The following is a 20,704-nucleotide window of genomic DNA, read 5'->3' as shown; positions in this document are numbered from 1 at the left end:
TACCCCCCCCCCCCCTTAAACAATTACAATCAGATATAGGTACCTAGGGCTGTTTTTCTGTAGAAAATTTAGAAAACGTTTAATAATGTACAGTTTTAATAATAATTGTAATAATAAAGAATAAAGAATGATGATAAATATAAAGAATAAATGAATATATGATGTAGGTTATAGAAATTTCAATAAATATTTTTTATGACTTTAGCATAAAATAAATATTTTTTTTATTTAGCTTAAATGCCTCGACAGTCCATTGGCATCAAATAAATAATTAAATACCTTCAAAACAAGGATTACCGTGTTGTTTATTTACATGCATTAAATGCATAAAAGCATAGTTAAGTGCATATTTCAACTGTTTTTTGTGCATATTTGCATGCATATTTTAGGGTCTTTTAAGTGCATATTTCCCGACCTCTATTCATGGGTAACCGATCAGTAGACATAGCTTTTAGTCTCATTTTTAGGGATTTAACGTTTCCTTCGGCTAAGCCTTTGTAGCAGGATGACCAGGAGCAATAAACTATTGAAAAATACCATGGGTTTTTGAAAAATTTTTAAATTGATCACTTACAAAAATTGTTGCGTTGTCTGACACCATAACTTGATATCAGTGAGTAGAACATATCTCTAACAGAAGATCGATGGTTTTTTCGGATGTTGACGCATCCCTAAGAACTTTGATTTCAGCCCATCATGATTTAGCGTCAACCACAACAAAAAAATAAAAACCTTGGAATGGATCCGCATAATCAATATGGATGCGGTCCCAATTTTCTGTTGGAGTATCTCAGTGGTGTATTGGAGCTTTTGAAGGTGATTTTCGAATTTCAGCGCAATGTTGATACATATCTCTAACAGAAGATCGATGGTTTTTTCGGATGTTGACGCATCCCTAAGAACTTTGATTTCAGCCCATCATGATTTAGCGTCAACCACAACAAAAAAATAAAAACCTTGGAATGGACCCGCATAATCAATATGGATGCGGTCCCAATTTTCTGTTGGAGTATCTCAGTGGTGTATTGGAGCTTTTGAAGGTGATTTTCGAATTTCAGCGCAATGTTGATATGACTGGACCATAATTTCAATGTCTTTGTCTATGTTTTTCCAATAGCAATACTTTTTTGCAAGTTGTTTCATCTTTGTAATGCCTATGTGAGTTCTGTGAAGTTCTGATAGGACCAGCCGTTGGAGTTGAGTTGAAATAACAATTCTCTGACATTTAAAAAGGATCTCGTCTTCTAAAGCGAAATCATGTTCATTTTGATTTTGTGATTTTAAAACAGATTTAATTCTTGATAAAATAGGATCTTTGTCTGTGGCATCTTTGATATTTTGATAGGTTGGATCTTATGTTGAAATTTCTTTTATTAATCCATGACAGATACATTTAATTTCTTCGTTGAGCATTTTTTCCAAAGAAGATGAAGGTTGATTGATAGAAGCTCTAGAAAAACAGTCGACGTTAACGTGATCGGAAGATTTTCTATATTCTACTTCGTAGTCAAATCCTGATAAAAATGATGCATATCGAAGTAGTCTAGCAGAAGTCATTGAAGGTAATTTTGTATTTTGATGAAAAATTCTCGTTAGAGGGCTGTTATCAGTGATGAGTTTAAACTTACGCCCAAAAAGATACATGAAGGAGTGATTTACCCAAAACATAATTGCAAGTGCTTCTCTGTCTAACTGACTATAATTTTGTTCACATTTGGTAAGACATCTTGAAGCAAATGCGATAGGGCTTTCGATTCCATCAATAACATGAGATAGTACCCCTGCAACACCTGTTGGACTCAGGGCCGTAACTACCATTGAAGAAGGCAGTGCCCCGGGGCCCCCGGCCAAGGGGGGCCCCGCAGAGGCCCCTTTTGGTTGGCCGTGCATAGATTTTAACGAGGAAAATAAAAATATGCACTTTAAAAGCCGATATCAACGAAATATTTTCAAATGACACAATTTTAAAAAGATAGCAACATAAAGTCTTGATTTTTCACTGGGGAAATTAGTCTTTTCGACTAAAATGCAATTGGAACAGAACAGGGGCCCTGAGGCCTGAGCTAAGCTGGGACCCCCGAGACCTTACCATAAAAATTTAAATTACTAGTCAGGAAATTAGTTATTTCGGTGTAATAAAACCTAAAATGCCATTGGAAGAGGGGACCCGGGCTAAGCTGGGGCCCTCGAGACCGTTCGTAAAATAAATAATTAAAAATGAATAACCATTTTCAATTTCGTTGCAACACGAAACTACAGCCGCATCATTATTCCAGTTTAATCAGAGAGTGCAGCAAGCACCTCTACCGGTTTCGAAACTTATTAGTCTCTCATCAGGAGGCACATATGCTGCTCTCTCTGACCCAACTAGTACAAACCCCGGCGTGCAGTCACGGATTGCAACGAACGAAATTGCATGGATGCCCTAGCGGCAACTGCTATCAAAAAACTAAGTTTTCAATCTAATAGCACATAAAACAACATCCAAAAATGTCATTCTACATGTCATGTTTTATGTGCTATTAGATTGAAAACTTAGTTTTTTGATAGCAGTTGCCGCTAGGGCATCCATGCCATTTCGTTCGTTGCAATCCGTGACTGCACGCCGGGGTTTGTCCTAGTTGGGTCAGAGAGAGCAGTATATGTGCCTCCTGATGGGAGACTAATAAGTTTCGAAACCGGTAGAGGTGCTTGCTGCACTCTCTGATTAAACTGGAATAATGATGCGGCTGTAGTTTCGTGTTGCAACGAAATTGAAAATGGTTACTCATTTTTGATTTGTGTTTACTCCCATTGAAGTACGAAGGGAACCGTTCTCGTTGGAACTTTACCGCGCTGAGCAGATGGGACGTGAATTATAAATTGTAAAATTCCCTCATCTTCCTTAGTCTCAGCATCCGTTATGGCTTGCAAATTGTAGAAGCCTCGGAGGTGTTACCAGAGAAGGTTCCCATTATTTTCAGTCTGGTAGGATGTAGAATGACATTTTTGGATGTTGTTTTATGTGCTATTAGATTGAAAACTTAGTTTTTTTATATAAATAATTGTTGCTGAGGAAATTAATTATTTTGGCGAAATAAAAATTAAAATGCAACCGGAACAGGGGCCCCAGGCCCAGCTACTTTGTTTTAAGCATTGAGATCGGAAAATGCACAATAACCTCGGTATACAAGCCCCCAAACGAGCCTTTTATATTTTCACCCCCAACTGACTTCCAATCACAACCGAATCAGCTTATACTGGGAGATTTTAACAGTCACATATTATTCTGGGGCTATGCAAATTCGGATGCGAATGGAGACGCAGTAGAAGCATGGGCTGAAACGAGTGGCCTCGCGCAAATCCACGATCCTAAACTCCGCCATATTTTCAGAGCAAAGTTTGGAAAAGGGGATATAACCCGCATATCTGTTTCTCAAGTAATAACCTCGAAGACCGATGTACCAAAGTAGTACATGGCCCCATACCCAAAACTCAGCATAGACCAATTGATATAAACATCTTTTCAATTGTCCTCAATAGACCTCAAACTATTCCAATCAGAAGGAGATTTAACTTCAAAAAGGCAAACTGGCAAAAGTATGCAGACATACAAGATTCTGAGCTGCTACGTCTTGAGCCAAAAGTAGAGAACTACGAAAAATTTGTAGAAGTAATAAAACATGTGTCTAGAAAAGCTATACCCAGAGGATGTAGGCAACAATATGTTCCCGGGATGTCCAACGAGTCCAAAGGACTAATGAGAGCGTACGAAACCCTCTATTCCACTGACCCTTTTAGCCAAGAAACGGTTGACTGCAGAGCAGTCCTAGAAACCTGAGTCAAGCCAGAAAGGAAAAGTGGGTTGAAACCTTGGAAAAATGGACATGACACATAGTAGCAAAATAGCATGGAACCTTGTAAAAAAACTTAGCGGTAACCCAAAAGAACATAAACCACCTTGCAAGGTTACAGCAAACCAAGTTGCTACTCAACTCCTTATGAATGGAAGAATCAAGAACACATATACAGGGCCATATACTAGAAGAGGATTGAATCAGGAGACAAACCACCTAGGAACTCTTTTTACACTAAAAGAACTCCACGACGGTATGAACAGGTTAAAAAACGGGAAAGCTGCAGGTGTGGATGATATATACAGTGAACAAATAAAGCATCTAGGCCAAGGAGCAAAAAACTGGATCTTGCAACTTTACAACACGTGCTGCAAAGACTGCAAAATTCCAAAATCATGGAGAAAATCTAAAGTGATAGCCTTGTTAAAACCAGGAAAGGACCCAGAAAATCCCAGTAGCTACAGACCTATTTCGCTGTTGTGTCACTTTTTCAAACAATATGAGAGGCTCATCCTCGTCAGAAAGAAAAAAATGTCGACAAGCACCTCATCCCACAACAAGGAGGATTCAGACCCGGCAAATCTTGCACCGGTCAAGTCCTCGCACTAACAGAACACATTGAAGAGGGCTTTGAAGAAAAACTTATAACAGGGGCTGCTTTCGTAGATTTGACAGCAGCCTATGACACAGTAAGGCACAAAACATTACTCCGCAAATTATACGACACTCTCAATGACCACCATCTGGGTAAGGTCGTATATTCCTTACTGCAAAACAGACGTTTTTTCGTTGTGCTGGAGGGCAAAGTAAGTAGGTGGAGGGTCCAAAAGAACGGCCTGCCACAGGGAAGTGTTTTAGCACCAATGCTTTTCAATATATATATAAACGACCAACCTACGCCGACTGAAACCAAGCATTTCCTCTATGCTGACGATCTCGCAATATGTGCTCAAGGAAATAGCTTTGAAGAAGTGGAGGAGATGCTCGAAACTACCTTAAATACAATGACAAAGTACTATCTGCAAAATTCCCTGAGACCCAATCCCTTTAAAACACAAGTCTGCGCCTTCCACCTTCGCGCAAAGGAAGCCAAGCGAAAACTCCAAATTGTGTGGAATGGTAATATACTAGAGCACACAGACTAATCTATATATCTTGGAGTAACTCTGGACCGGTCCCTTACCTACAACAACATTGCATAAAAAACGAGAGGGAAAGTAACAACTAGGAACAGCATACTCAAAAAGCTAACGGGAAGTAAATGGGGTGCATGTTCTGGCGTCTTAAGGACAACGGCATAGGCACTGTGTTTCTCAACTGCTGAATATGCGTGCCCAGTCTGGGGCAGATCTACCCACGCTAAACAAGTCAATACTGCGCTAAATGAAACATGCAGGATAGTAACGGAGTGCATAAAACCAACACCACTCTCAAGCTTATATAAAGCAGCGGGTTTTGCAGAACCCTCAACACGCAGAGGCGTTTCAGAGCACATAGAGAAAATCAAACAGATTGCGGACGAGCGGCATGCCCTACACAAAGCTCGAACACCACGAAAGCGACTAAAATCCAGGAAAAGCTTCCTTGGAACAGTGCAGGATGAACCGCCAGAGTATTTTCCTCTTCCTCAGGTTCAATGGACCGGCCAGTCTGTAGACTTTAAAACTTGGAAAACTATGAATTGGATAAGAGCATTTACGTTTGCTTGGTAGTTCGCTTGGTAGTTCGCTTGGTTATTTGTTCGCTACAAAGTAAGACCATTTACATTGAAGCGAACGAACGCATTCGTTGTTGATCCGTCCACAATGTCAGATACAGATGAAGATGTATTCATTAGCGCTGCTAATTTTATATAATTATTGCAGGACATGCTGAAAAAAATAAAGAAGAGAGTGTGGTGTTCACACAGGAGGGAAAATGCGTTTTCAAGGGGTTAAATTCAAACATTTTTCCGGACCCCCTTGCGCTGGTAGGGGCCCCCAACATCGTAGTTACGGCCCTGGTTGGACTTGCATCACAAGCTAATACTACGGGCAAACTTGGATCATATGGAATCAAAACATGATCACTCGCAATTTCCTCTTTTAATTTGTTGAAAGTTGTTTCACATGAATTATTCCAAAAAAAATTTGCTCTTTTCTGTAAAAGTTTCCGTAGAGGGTACGTTTTAGTTGAAGCCTTAGGAATGAATCGGGCATAATACACTACCATACCAATTTATTATATCTTTATTTATATATATTTTATATGACGTTTTAGCCATTTTATTATATCTTCAGATGGAATAAGTAGGACATTTCAATAATTATGTTTTGACAACTAATAAAATATGAACTGACATAACTATATTACCAGAGAACGGCAGTTCTCGCCAGTGGCGCACACCTACACCCCCTACACGCGACACTATATATTGTATATATACACGAAATTTTCGATTTTCTAAATCTGACTGAATTGAAAATTGGGCCAACTCCCATCTTAAAGTTCAGGAAAACACTCACCCATTCATATGTAAACCATCCATTCTGGTCCAAGGGTGTGGATTTTACGGCCTTTCATATCAGATCTTTTGTAGCTGGAATATTGTATGCGCCACTCATTTTTACGGCGTTTAGCGGATTTTTATTCTTGTATAACATTACATAACAACTAATATAAATAGAGGAGGATATTATACAATCCAAAATACTAAGGATGATTTTAAATATACTTTGGTATATCACCAACAACGACGTACATCGAGATGCAGAAATAACTGGGTCTAGGACATTTCGCCGTCGCCGTTTCGCCGTCGCCATTTCGCCGTCGCCGTTTCGCCGTCGAGCCATTTCGCCGTCGCCGTTTCGCCGTCGAGCCATTTCGCCGTCGCCATTACTTGTATATAAGTTTTGAATGGTTTTCGAACGATTATATTTCGAACACTTTTGCATAATGAAGTTTTTTATTTTTGATACAGTAAAAACAATTGAAATTGAAATCCTTTTTCTCAATATTGTTTCTTTTCGGGAATCTGATAATAGTCATATTTTTAATACTGTAAATACTTTATTTTTCAGACGAAAACAATGTATAGTTGAATACGAAAATATAACTTGGTTTAGGTACCAACATCAGCATTTTATTTACACTGACATTTAGTATAAAAAAAGTTAGTATGTTATCACGTTCTTGTAAACTTAACCAATGCCGGTATGGCGACGGCGAAACGGCCGACGGCGAACTGGCTCGAAGGCGAAACGGCCGACGGCGAAGTGGCTCGACGGCGAAACGGCGACGGCGAAATGGCGACGGCGAAACGGCGACGGCGAAACGGCGATGGCGAAACGTCCCAGTCCGGAAATAACTTACCTGTAAAGGAAGAAATTACAGATCGAATAAAAAAATACAAGGACCGATTGCAGGAACACCCAAGGAACTTGATGCAGGTGAGCAAAAAAAAGTGTAGTTCTGATTCATGTTTTCCCAGAACCAATAATAGTTTAATATACTAACATTAATAGAGGCATATTAATGGATATGTTCGTCATATGTCAATAGTTTAGCCGCCATAAATATTACTTAATGCTTATTACTTTGTAAAAAACGACAGATTGTAATAAATTGGGATATCATTTAAAAAAAATATCTTCATATTATAATTCCTAATATGTATAGGTATATTATGCTTGAATTATTTCCTCTTCTAAAACCATATTTTAATCCTTGATACTTACGAGGCAGTAAATTATGTTCTGGGTGTACATATCTTACCTTGTAATTTGTTCCTTCTATGAAACCTGGGAGATCCTAAAAAGCTATTCTTAATCGTAGTCAGCCTCGATCGCCAGTGATGGCTAGTCGTACTGGAGTGCGGGGATCCAGGTGGCGTCATAGGTGTAAGAATCGAAGGACCTTTAACAAAATCCTTGTATGAAACCGAATGACTCGTTTCTGATGTATACTGACCCGTCACCAGGCTGGTGGTGTCACTTTCCGGTGAAGTTAACGACATACCGGAACTCACAGGTGCGCCACCGCTGCTATTAGCTCGATGGTGAGTCGGGGTGGCTGGAGGGGGCGTCACAGTCACATGTGTATTCGAAGAAACGTGAGTGGAGCTTCGATGAGTGTGGTGGGATGAAGGACGCTGGCTAACTGGAGATGACATTCCCGCTAAAAACAAACAATCCGTGCATTTATTACAAAAAGGTTTAAAGAATGAGCTCAAATTAAAGGCTGATTCTCATTATAATGCAAGGCAAGTGCTCGGCATGGGCAAGGCATCGGCTCGGCAAGATACATTTTACATAAAATCTTATGCACTGCAAGGGATGTAATTCACACTATGCGTGCCAGGCATGCGACGCTCTTTTCGAAACAATCTTTGCCGATCACGTGCCTTGCCGGTTCCTTGCACGTCTAATGAGAATCAGCCTTAATATTTATTACTAAAACAAAAATACATATTAGTTTGAACATATTAGTATAAAACACTATTTTTTTAAGAAGTGGTTATATATGTAAAATTTAATAAAAAACTTTGTCTTGGTAAAAGGTATCTTATTTTAAAAAGCCCCTATAGGGCTATAAACATAGAAACAAAACGTTTTCGCTCTGTAACAAGAGCATCATCAGTGTTACCTAAAATAATTATAACCATACTAATTAAAGAAAAATGTTAAAGTTAAAATGATGACCACCGTAAAAGCAAAGTTTGGTTATACTTACAACTGGTGAGCCAACCAAAAAATACAAACGTCAAAGCCTTTCAAAAACAGACTAAAAGTCTTATATAGATACAAACATGGCAAAATCCAAAGGATGGATAAATTTCCTATGGCTACGGCCCTAGGGCAACATCCCTAACAACACAAAACATTCCAGGAATGTACTATCAAAGTTCTATTAATGTTTAAATGTACTGGACATTCAAGGAACATTCGGTGAATATCTGATTAAGTTATTCGTGGAATGTTACCACAAGACATTCTATGAACATACTATTAATGTCCTATATTTTAAGAGAGGCCATTTACTATTCAATTTGCATTCATTTTCAAATTTGCTGCGCGTGTATATGTATTTAGGCAATCCAAACCACGTGACTTCTGGTTCTGGTTGGCATGGCATACATACAGGTTACAGAGGTTATGTTAGTAATATCATTTCATTTCATCATTTCACTGTTTATCGTCATATTTTGGATTCATTTGGATTTCGTTTGCTGTATTTTGTGAACTTTATAAACTTTACCACACTGCAAAGTGATTATTGAAGGAAATTATTATTGGAGATACCAGATGTTTGGAGAAAGGTAAGGCAAACAATTTTTATCAATGTTCATTTTTCTCTGATATTTATCAATATTGATGAATTTTGCAAGCAATAACATTATTTCTTTTATTGTTTTAGATATTTATTGAAGCTGAAAATAATTGGGGATTTAGATTCATATACAATTCAGTCAGAATTGGATTTTACCATAAAGTGCATTCCACCAAATTACTATTATAGATATTATAGATGAAAGCATACAAAAGCCTTCAGGCACATAAATATTTTACAGCTGGATTTGTTTTTAAAGTTGGAGTAAAGTTGGAAGCCACAAGCAACAACTTCGTAAGTACCTACAAGAATATTGAGGAAATCCAGCTCCTGAATACTACTGGGCAAACTAGAAGATTGAAGAGGACAAAACCTTTTGAACTAGTTTGAGTGATAGTGAAAAGCAGAGCATAATGCTTGTGTGCATGTGTATGTTAGAATAGTGCGGTTAGAAAAGCAGAGCATAGTGCTTGTGTGCCTGTTAGATTAGATAAGAGACGCTATGGGTAAGCTCTTCATTTTAAGGAACAGTAGTAATTTAGGTTAAATTAAAATTGCTCATTGGTCAGAGTTATGACCAGATTGTAATTCTAATGAACAATTCAATACACTGAATCGTCATCGTAGTGATGATTATGGAAAAAAATATATGACAAGATTTTGTGCAATAAAAATGTTTATATTTATCAAGGATGTATTATTTGGTATGGCTACATATACAGTCGGAAAAATGAAAGAATACCCATGAAGGAACATATAAAACACGCTGTATTTTCCTGTCACCGTGTCACAAAGAAAATTGTCCAGTGCAAGTAACAATAATTATTACATGTACTTGTGCTGACCAGTTTTTTGTGTGACACGGTGACAGGAAAATACAGCGTGTTTTATATGTTCGTTCATGGGTATTCTTTCATTTTTCCTACTGTACTTCTGGTATATCGTCGGTGATGTGACAATACCTCCTATCTGCTTTTTCATGAATTTTGTAGGAGATGAAAAACTTGTTTGGGCCACCTTGTGTTTTCATATATTTTTTGATTTGTTTTGTAGTAAATTCAACTATCTATTTACTACAAAACAAGTCAAAACTTACGTATGAAAACAGGAGGTGACCGTAAAAAATGTTTTTCGTCTCCTGCAAAACTCATGAAAAAACATATTGTCACATCACTGACGATATATTTCAGAGAATGTCTAAAAAATATACTTTGAATGTCCTAAGAACATTCATGGAATGTTTCAACAAGACATTCAGTCTAAACAATATACTGTGAATGTTCAAAGAACATTCGTAGACATTCATGGAATGTTCCAACAAGACATTCAAGGAATGTTTAAAATGCTGACACAGCACTTTCCTGGGACTTTCCAGGGACGTTCGTGTGCTTTTGGGGACATTCCAGGAATGTTTTCAATGTCCTGTGTGTACCTTCTAGGAACATTCCTGGAATGTTTTGTGTTATTAGGGATATGACTCCCACACGTGGTAAGTGGGTCAATAGGTAACAATTAGGTTATTATGTTGCAAGAGGTGACAGGCAACAGGCAACTAAGAGATGAGATTTCAAAAGCGAATCGGTCTGATGTCAGGACAACAGTTGTCATTGACTCTTGAAGTTTTATGAAATGTTGGTTACGCAGCCACTAAATTTAAAGTTGTTTAAGGTACAAGCAATGATAACAGCTAACATCAGTGTGTTGGAATTATAAAAATAGTGTGAGTATAAAAATAGTATCAAAATGTGAGAATAAATTATCCAAAATGTAAAAAAGGGGCGAATTTGAAAACCCGCAATCATCAATGAGGTGTACTTGAATTGATGAAGCAAAGATAGGCAATCCAAAATACAGAAGGTATGTTTTGTCCTTTGTATTGGCAATAGATATTATAGATATGTAATATTTGTGACCCAACACAAATGATGGCTGATAAAGCTGGCTGAAATAAAGATGAGACAACTAAGTAGGGGTTGTGATATCAAATGTTGAAAAATGTTGTAAATGCAAAACTTGTTTATAAGTAAATATGATATAGATGGATTCATCAACACAAATTTAAAAGACTAGTTGTTTTAACCCTTAACTTGGCGGTGTGTACTCCAGGATACGTTATTTATTAAAATTAATTTCTCTATATATACGTAAAGTTGCCGCGAGATTTTAAACATACCCTCTCCATAAAGCATTCGCCTAACCAATAAATTAATTTGAATGTCATACACAGAGATTTCCACCAATGAGAGAGCGTTTTATGTAAGCGTGCTCAAAATGGCTTCCAAGGAAGGTGTTAGTTTGTGTCGTTCGGAAAGTAAATTCATTTTTTAAATGTTTTGAGTTATTATATGAATTGGTAAACTATATTTCTAGATAATTAGGCCTGCAACAAACAATCGTATAAAATAATATTCAGAATTTGTTTATAAACAAACAGATAGGATCACTTTGAAAAGTAGTATCTCTGAAAATACATTGCCAGGTTAGCGGCAATTTAGATAGTATCCTTGAATATACTTTGGCAGGTACTGATGAAAATTGAATGAGTATATTTTTGGATACATTACCCGGTATACGGACAAATACTAACTGTTTCTTATTAGCTACTTTGCCCATTAGAGGATTAACAGAAAAGTGATAAAAACATTTGGTATATTATGTTTGTAATGATTTATCGTATGTTCTTATCTACTCCAAAAGCTTGTGAATCATATATGTATGTCCCGTCAATATTTCTTGAAAGTATTAGTATAAAAAACTGTTATACAGTATGTTTTCATATTATTGAATTCTATTTTTTATATATTAGGTATATACAGTGCGTCTATAAAGTAACACATAAATTCATTCTTACCTAAATAAACAATATTATTAGAAATTCCCTAAACAGATCGATTTTTATTTTTGAATTACGATTTTTTGGCATAATGGCATGGCATTATGGCGATTTGGCATAAGATTCGTAGTCACGTTCAGAATATACCTGGAGATGTCAGAAAAGATCGTTTCGGACACTTTCCAACTTTTACAACCAAAGGACGATGCCGAAACTGTTCCTAAGGACAAACAGCAATGTGTTTTACAAAATGTAGGGCGACAATTTGTTTGGTGGAATCCCGTAATTGTTTTTATGATTTTCATAATAACTAAATTTTGTAATTTTTTAACTATGGACCTACTCATAATTACTTTTTACTTTTATTTTTTTAGTGTTCCAAGTTTTATTTGAAGTTTTGAATTTAAGTTTTAAAAATAAATGTTTGATCATCATTGTAGTTTATTTATAATTTATAAATGTACATGATTAATGTATTAGTTGATTCAATACTATGTGTATGGTTAAAACCCCTACACAAAAAGCCATCTATTCATAAATGAAGTAACACAAAATTCCACAAAATAAAATGACAACATTAAACAAATCTACAAATGTTTCGCTAGAAGTCTTGAAAATTCTAAAGACTTTTAGCGACAAGACTTTTAGATAATTTATTGTAGATTTGTTTATTGTTTTCATTATATTTTGTGGAATTTTGATAATTTTGTTTTAATTCAATGACCCAATATTATTTAATACATTGGTCCAAATTACAAATATACATTTTTGCAATGTATCTTTCTAGATACGGAGGTATTTTTGTAATAACCTGGCAATGTATCTATTGGGCATCAGTACTTGTTTTATAGTGTTCCTGGCAATGTGTCTTGCGAGGTACATTGTAATGTACGGTACGCCTAGTAGTGTATCTTATGGGATACAATGTCAATAAAATGTCAAAAAATTTAAAATAGAAAATAAAATGTGATGGACTCTGGTAATGGAGCCCTCTAAAAATGACATTCAGTATGCAAAAACATTTTTCTTACAGCGGTTATGGGCGCGCCAAGTTAAGGGTTAAAAAGCTTAGTCCAAATTTCTTTCTTCTGTCTTTTTATGCTAAATAACATCTAGGGCAAGGAAAAATAATACAATTGGATAAAAGTATCTCAGCTATGTCTAAAGTGAGGTCAGATGAAGATAAGTGTTGAGTAAAATTGTTGAGTATGTGGGAAAAATTAAAATTGTGTTTATTTAATTAAATTAGAACGTAAAACAGAATAAAATAAAGGTGGATAGGTAAATGAGGTTGTGGAATAAAATTAAATTTAATATCAGAATTGAGACTAATGATAATAATTATTGAGAGACTGGGAACTACAAAGTCCCGCCAACCAAACCAACCAGATGATGAGAGTAAAAAGTGGGCTGAATAGAATAACTTGATGTGTGAAACTTGATTGAATTATTGTAAAGTATTGTTGGATGAATGAGTTGGAAATATGAAATGGTTATGATTGGACACTAAAGACAAGGTTGAAAAAGATGATGTGAAGAGAATGGGAGAGATATTGATTAGATATAGTTGTGTAAAAAATGTGACAAATGGATGTTGTAGATATCGTTAAAAATGAATTATTTGGGAGAAAATTTTGAAGAAAGGATTAGATGATTATTAAAAATTGGGTGGAAGTGTGAATGTGGATAAGAAAGAAATAAAAGAAAGAAATAGGAACAGTATTAATGTAGATGACAATAGTTAGGGAAAGCAAAAGATAATAATGAGAAACAGATTATAATGTAATTTATGAAAAAAGTTGACGATGTAAGGGTTGAAAGTCACGATTGAAAGACACATGGCGATTAACACAATTCGGACTTCTCTGTTTCTCTTTGACTATTTCAAGGTCCTCCTCAAGGCCCAATCTTAAAAAGTTCTTGTCGGGAATGTTATGTATTAGATATAAGTTATCCGGGATGTTAAAAGTATGGTTTTTTTGTTTAAGATGTTGAGAAAAGGTTGATGTATTCTCTCTTTTAGTATGTTCAAGGGAACGGAAGGCAAGTGACCTACAAGTTCTCCATATATATGTAGCATCACAATCAGAACATTGTAATTTGTAGACACCGCTACGATTCATGTAGTTAATAAGGTCTTTGGAGTTGGAGAGACACTGTCCTAAATTACTTGATACTTTGAATGAAATTTTATTGTTATCAACTCATCTTTTAATAATATCTCTAATATCTCCAGGCAAACGTTCATGATGATATGGTAAAGAAGTGTAAATGGGTTTGGTGGTCAAATCCCTGGGTAACGCAGCCTCTCACAAGACTCTTAGTTGTCTCTTATGGATAAGATTGTCTATGATGTTGGGTTCGTAACCATTATTGAAAGCTATTTGTTTAATAATGTTCAATTCTTTATTGTAATTGGATTGTGATAGAGGGATAGTTTCTAAACGATGTATGTAACTGTGAAATGCTGAATAATTGTGTGAAATAGGGTGATTAGATGAGAGGAGTATGACATGATCCGTCTGTGTTGGTTTCCTATAGATACTGAAATCGAAATGGTCATTTAATCTGGTGATAGTGAGGTCAAGAAAATTAATGGATTGGGATGATTCTAGTTCCATGGTGAACTTAATATTAGGGTGGATTTGATTGATTTTAGAAAGACGTGAATCAGCTGAATTAGAATTCGCGGCTATGAATAACACACAGTCATCCACATAACATAACATATTAGTTTGACACACTTTTTTTTAAAGTGGTTATATCTCCATAATTTTTATGTTGACCTGGAGCGTCCATCGGCCGGAATTTTGATTTTCCCGGTTTTTGGACGATTTACAAATTTCTATTGGACCGTTAATCGGAAAGTCCACTTCTGCTACGTCACTAATCCGCAAGACAAAAGAAAAATTGCCATAAAATCAGGTGGATTTTCTGTCATCGGCCAGTTGGAGTTGTCCGGTGCCAGTCACCGGAGGAAGCAGACGTGCGAGCGGAGCGGAATAGTAGCCGAGAGCAGCTGAACGGAGAAGGGAGTCTCGATAAGCTGGAATTTCCATTTTGGCCACGAATTTAAGCGTGGTTGCGAGTCGAGCACTTCTAACTCCTTAGGCAAGAAGGAGCGGCAAAGGCTAATCTTTTGGATGTGGTGAATTTAGGGAATTTGATTTTTATTGGATTCTCTGAGACGCTACCACTAAAGATTAGATATCAGAAGAAGCAAAACGGGCTCGACGTGAGCCCGTTACGGGATTTCTACTGTGCCTCCGTAAGGGTATCGACACTGCAAGGTGTAGTTTTTTAGAAACCTACATCGGGCAGCCCCGGCCCCTTGGGTCAGTAGAACGAGAATCAGCAAGAGGAACCCTTACCCAGTTCTGTCTGGGTAAGTAATCAACCGTGATTGGTCCAGGGACGCCGACCCTGAAACCGTGCTGGCATCGGGCCAGAGGGCTGCAAAAAAGGCTCGACAAAATTAGGACTTTTCGCCTTCAGATGACTGATCGAGCTACGTCTCGATCACCTCCCCTTTCTATGGCCACTAACTTATGAAGATTCACGAAAAGTGAATCTTAACCTGTTTCAGGAGCTGAAAGAAGAAAAATCCGACGGTTACTCAACCGTAGATGACCAGCGTCCAGAAAAAGGAAATAAATGAAAAAGACAGGGAATTTAAAATCCCTAGACGAGGGAAGAAGAAGGATAAGAAAGATAAAACAAAGAAATCAGAGGAAAAGAAGGAAGACAAGGAAAACCCACAAGTAGAGGCCATGGAGGAAGAAGTCCCCGACGAGGCAGGCAGAGGTACCACCAAAAGGGCCAGGACAGCAAATGAAGCGAGTGACGAAGAAAACAACGGCAAAGAAGAGCAGCTCCTAAAAGAGGTAGCAGACCAAAAAGAGCTGATGACACAGCTGTTCGAAGCCACCAAACCCAGAGAAGCCCAGTACGAGGAATGGCTGGTGAAAAAGGACGAAGAGATAGCCCAGCAGAGGGCCGAAATAGCGGAGCTAAAAGATGCGTTGATAAAGATGGCGGACCGGATGGAAGCCCGGTTCAACGAGCTGACGGAAGCCCAGAAACCAGCGGACAACAAGCGCCAACAACAGGTAAAGCCCCCAACGAAACTGTCGAAGCCGACGACAACGACTAAAAAGTCACAGCCGACCGCAAAAATGAAGGAAAAGGCTGAAAAGCCAAAGAAAACAAAATAAGACTTCCCATTACTCCAATCTCCAATCTCGAAAGATGAATCGACGTCATGGGAACGAAAAGCAGATGATACCATGAGGGCAGCTTCACCTCCAATGCAGGAACTGCTCATCCTGCCACAAGGACCAGCAGATCCAATCCACCCAGCGACGAACGCAAATGGAGATACGCTTGCCTTGCAGCATCCCAGTTGTTCGGAGACAGAGAACATGGAGACGAACCAGAGTGAAGATACCACCGTGTTTCCTGAACAACAGGCAACACCACACCGAAAGCCGCCTGTAATAAAATTACAGAGCGTAAGTGAGACAGGGGCCATCCTCACCATAACCCAAAAAGAAAAAGTTTACACGGTAAACAGGATTTCCAGGAGTGGTAGCTCCTAGCTAAAGAAAATAAAGTGGACAAATTATAAAAGATTAGTGAGTGAAGAAATAAATATAGTGCCAATCATAAACGATCCAGAACAAATAGAAGAAAAAGTCCTAGAGCTAGAAAACATCATCCAAGAAGCAATTAGAAACAGCACAACAGAGGAAGAAGTTGAGATCCACACGGGAAGGTTTAAAGACGTACCACAAGAAGATTTGATAAGGAAAAAAACAGAGCCAAGCAAATAACCAGAAGAACAAGAAACCGAGTAGAGAAAACCTGGGCAAACACATTAAACAGAGAGGTCAAAACGGCTCTTCGACAACGCCGCGAAAAATGGGACAACTTCTTACAAGAGATGGAAGAACTAGACTCAAACATGAAAAATGTTTGGAAGCTCCAGAAAATGCTAGGAAGTGACAGAAAACCCATCCCCCCATTGCATGGAGAAAACGGCATGGTATATACCATAGAAGAAAAAGCAGAGGTGGTGAGGTCCACACTCGAAAGAGAATGCAGGTTAAACTAACACCCAGACCAGGACGTAGACTTCATGGAAGAAGTCGAAGAGCAAGAAGAAAGACCAGAGGATCCAGAAGACATCATCCCCCCAACATCACCGGAAGAAAAAAACGAACATATAAAAAAGAGTTCACCGAGAAAAGCGCCTGGTCTAGACGAAATAACAAATAGAGCCCTAAAGTACTTGCCTATAAGAGCTATAGTGTATTTTACAAACATAGTGAACGCGATACTAAGATATAAAATATTCCCGAACAGATGGAAAGAGGCTCATGTCATTATGATTCCAAAACGTGGCAAGAACCACACATTCCCGCAGAACTACAGGCCAATCAGCTTACTCCCAGCGATCAGCAAGATAGTGGAAAGGATTATTCTCAGCAGACTGCAAGCGGAAACAAACAGACTAGAGATAATCCCAGAAGCTCAATTCGGATTCAGAACAGAGCACTCCAGCGAGCTACAAGTACTCAGATTAACTGAGTACATAGCAGCTGGATTCAACGACAAGCAGTACACTGGAGCAGCATTCCTGGACGTAAGCAAAGCTTTCGACAGAGTATGGCATAAGGGGCTCATATATAAAATGCGAGGTTATGAGTACAGCGGGGCGATGACGAGGCTGATCTCCTCGTACTTAGGTGGTCGGAGTTTCAGGGTTCGAATAGGACAAGTCCTGTCCGAGATCGGAAGCCCGGAGGCTGGAGTGCCACAGGGAACGATCCTGTCACCTCTGCTGTACACAATATACACCGCTGACGTACCTAGAACCCCAGGTACCATTATGAGCCTTTACGCTGACGACACAGCGATAGCGGCTAAACATAGAAACGTAGACATAGCAGTGACCAACCTGCAAACAGCGTTAGAAGACATCAAGGAATGGAGTATAAAGTGGAAGATAGACATAAACTCCGAAAAGACGCAAGCGGTACTATACAAGAAAGGAAGACAACAGCCAGAAGAACAACTGACGGTGCAGAACAACCCCATCGAGTGGAAAAATGAAGCTAAATACCTGGGAGTCATCATGGACAAAGGATTAACCTTCCAAAAACATGTAGAAGCCACAGTCCAGACGGCCAACATGGCAAGAGCAACATTAAGAGGACTCACAGGCAAGAAAAGCAAATTAAGACTAAAAACGAGGTTAACATTAATAAACAGCATAATATTACCGGTATTAACATACGCATCTCTCGCATGGGGCCAAGTACGCAAAACTCACAAAAATAAGATACAAGCTAAGAGAAGCAGCCAGAGTCTCGAGATACGTCGCTGAAAGATTCCTGTTCAGAGAACTACAACAGGTGAGAGTTACCGAAATGATGACAGACAAAGCGAGGGTCAAATTCGCGGAGCTGGAGCACCACCCAAGTCCCATACTGCGAGATATGTTAGGGTATGACGCTTTCCACCGATGGAAGCACAAACGTCCTAAACAACAAATAGTGGAATAAAGTGAAGAAAATAAAGTGAAAATAAAGGGAAATAAATAAAGTAAATAAAGAGACACATAAAGAGAAAGCGAAAGCAAAGTGATTAAGAAGTAAAAATAAGTAATAATAGATAGTTCGTAGCTCGAAAACACCAAGTGCCGAAGAAACACGTAACCAAAGTGTAGGTCCAACACCACGATCAGGTAAAGTCAGTCAATAGAAAAATAGAAGGCGCAAGCCCCAAAAAAATTTAAAAAGCCAAAAAGGCGCAAGCCACCAAAAAAATATAAAAAAGATAAAAACAAAAAATACTTGAGCACCAAGCCATTGGGCTTCAGTGGGGCTTGGTACAATGACTTAAGGCCCAGGCAAGCAATTTTTAGTTCCGCGGATAAGTAATTAGGAGATAAAGACATAGAGCGCTTCACGCTGGCCTAGTTTTGAATTCGATTAGGGCACCACATTGGTTTCTTATTACCCAGGATTCCATTGTGAAGAGCATTTGGCTATGATAGTTGTGCCCCCATCGCGCATCAGCGTGCTAGGGGGAGGGGAAAGGGATGGCCTGTGGCATTGAAGCGAGGTGGAGTGCTCCATGTCTTTACTCGGGTCAAAACACCTCGCCCCAATTAATTGTTACACCCGAATGTACTTTTTCGATAGGGTGGACATCTCCTACAGGTCGGGTTGAATCAAATTGCTTGCTTGCTTGCTTCATCCGCCAGTTGAGTACGATCTGTACCTCGTAATCGAATACTCCTAGGTTCGGTATATTGCACTCCCACCTGGAATCTGCCTTTTATTTCTTGCTATTTATCCATGTTGAGAATTGTTGATATTTTGTATATTGCTTATTTTTGTGTTATTTCTAGCGGTATCTCTGTTCGCAGACCACGCGCTTTGAAAAACACACATTTCTTTGCCATTTTATAGTTGCATTTTTACTGTTTGAAAATATTCTCTAGTGGTATTTCTCCTGTAGGTCACGCATCTGAGATATTTTTCCATTTACTTTTATCATTTATTTGATATATTTTATGTTTTGTGCTAAGTCAGTTTCCTTCCGTAAATTAAGGAAAAACTTGCCATTTTTGCGAAGAATATTGCCATTTTATTGTCGCATATTTATTTCTTTTCTACGCTGTTTCTCTTCCGTAAGTTAAGGAAGCACTTACTCATTTATTTGTTATATGTGTGGTCTATTTTCTTTCTTTTTCTAGGTCATTTCTTTCCGTAAGTCAAAGAAATACTTAGACATTTTTATGCATACTATTCTATTTTCTCTGCGTGTTCTTCCGTAAGTTAAAAACATCGTTTGAAACATAATTTTTCTATGCTATTTTCTGTTTATTTTCTATTTTGTCTTTTTCACTTTTTCGAAAAATACTAGCCTTGTGGTACTCCTTTCGTACGTTAGGCACTTGCCGTATTTTTCACATTGCCATTTTATCGTTGAAAATATATCTATCGTATTTCTATTTTTCTCTAAGACCCTAGTGATATTTCTACATCCGTAGATCATACACCCGAGCCTAAATATCACTGGACTTGTGGTATTTTCGCCAAAATCACGCACTTGTCCACTTTATTTTATTCTTGTGTCAGATTTTCTCCTGTACACACGAGAATACGCTAAGAATAATGGTAGACCAGAAATTCATCCCGGTCTAATTCACAGGACCGGAAAGCGTCCATAGAGCCCGGTATGGCCTCAACCGCACCGACCGGCACCTCTGAAATAGTATCATATAAGACAGTGTGAGAACTTAATGTATATTTCAAATTATGCTGAGGTAGAATTAGGACCGCCGTTAAGGTGTTGGCCGCCCGTGTGCAACTGAATATTTGCCTCCCACTTCCAATACTTTAGAAGTACATAGGTAGTAGTATTTAAAGAAATGCGCAGAAGATGCATAACATTAATAATTATAATTTGTAAATAGATAAATGTTTACTTGAACATTTAGACTAATATCCATGATCCAACGTCCAGTATATGTATACCCTAATATCCAATTAAAACGTCCTTTAATTTAAATAAACCATGAATAGATAACATAAACACAGAAAAAAACTAAATACGAACTTTTAAGGCTGTCCGACAATGCTTTTAATGTCAATTTTGGATTGAAGCAGGTGCTTTAATAAAATGTTTCATCTAATATTCGAAGAATCATTCACCA

At 38.0% G+C, this 20,704-nt stretch overlaps 1 protein-coding gene across 1 annotated transcript in view; it reads right to left on the bottom strand.

Annotated features, from left to right (window-relative positions):
• Positions 1-7,986, bottom strand: part of LOC126881375 (serine/threonine-protein kinase BRSK2) — a 119,762-nt gene extending 111,776 nt beyond the window's left edge. Inside the window, exons 1-2 of the mRNA XM_050645613.1 lie at positions 7,785-7,986; positions 7,590-7,730 (exon numbers count right to left, since the gene is read on the bottom strand). Coding sequence (XP_050501570.1) covers positions 7,590-7,730; positions 7,785-7,986 — 343 coding nt within the window. The remainder of the gene's footprint in view (positions 1-7,589; positions 7,731-7,784) is intronic.
• Between the last annotated feature and the right edge of the window lie 12,718 nt (positions 7,987-20,704).

This window comes from Diabrotica virgifera, chromosome 3 (assembly GCF_917563875.1).
Source record: "Diabrotica virgifera virgifera chromosome 3, PGI_DIABVI_V3a".
Taxonomy (NCBI): Eukaryota; Metazoa; Arthropoda; class Insecta; order Coleoptera; family Chrysomelidae; genus Diabrotica; species Diabrotica virgifera.
Note: the sequence above shows the minus strand (reverse complement) of the source record. Positions and strands in the feature narration are given on the sequence as shown.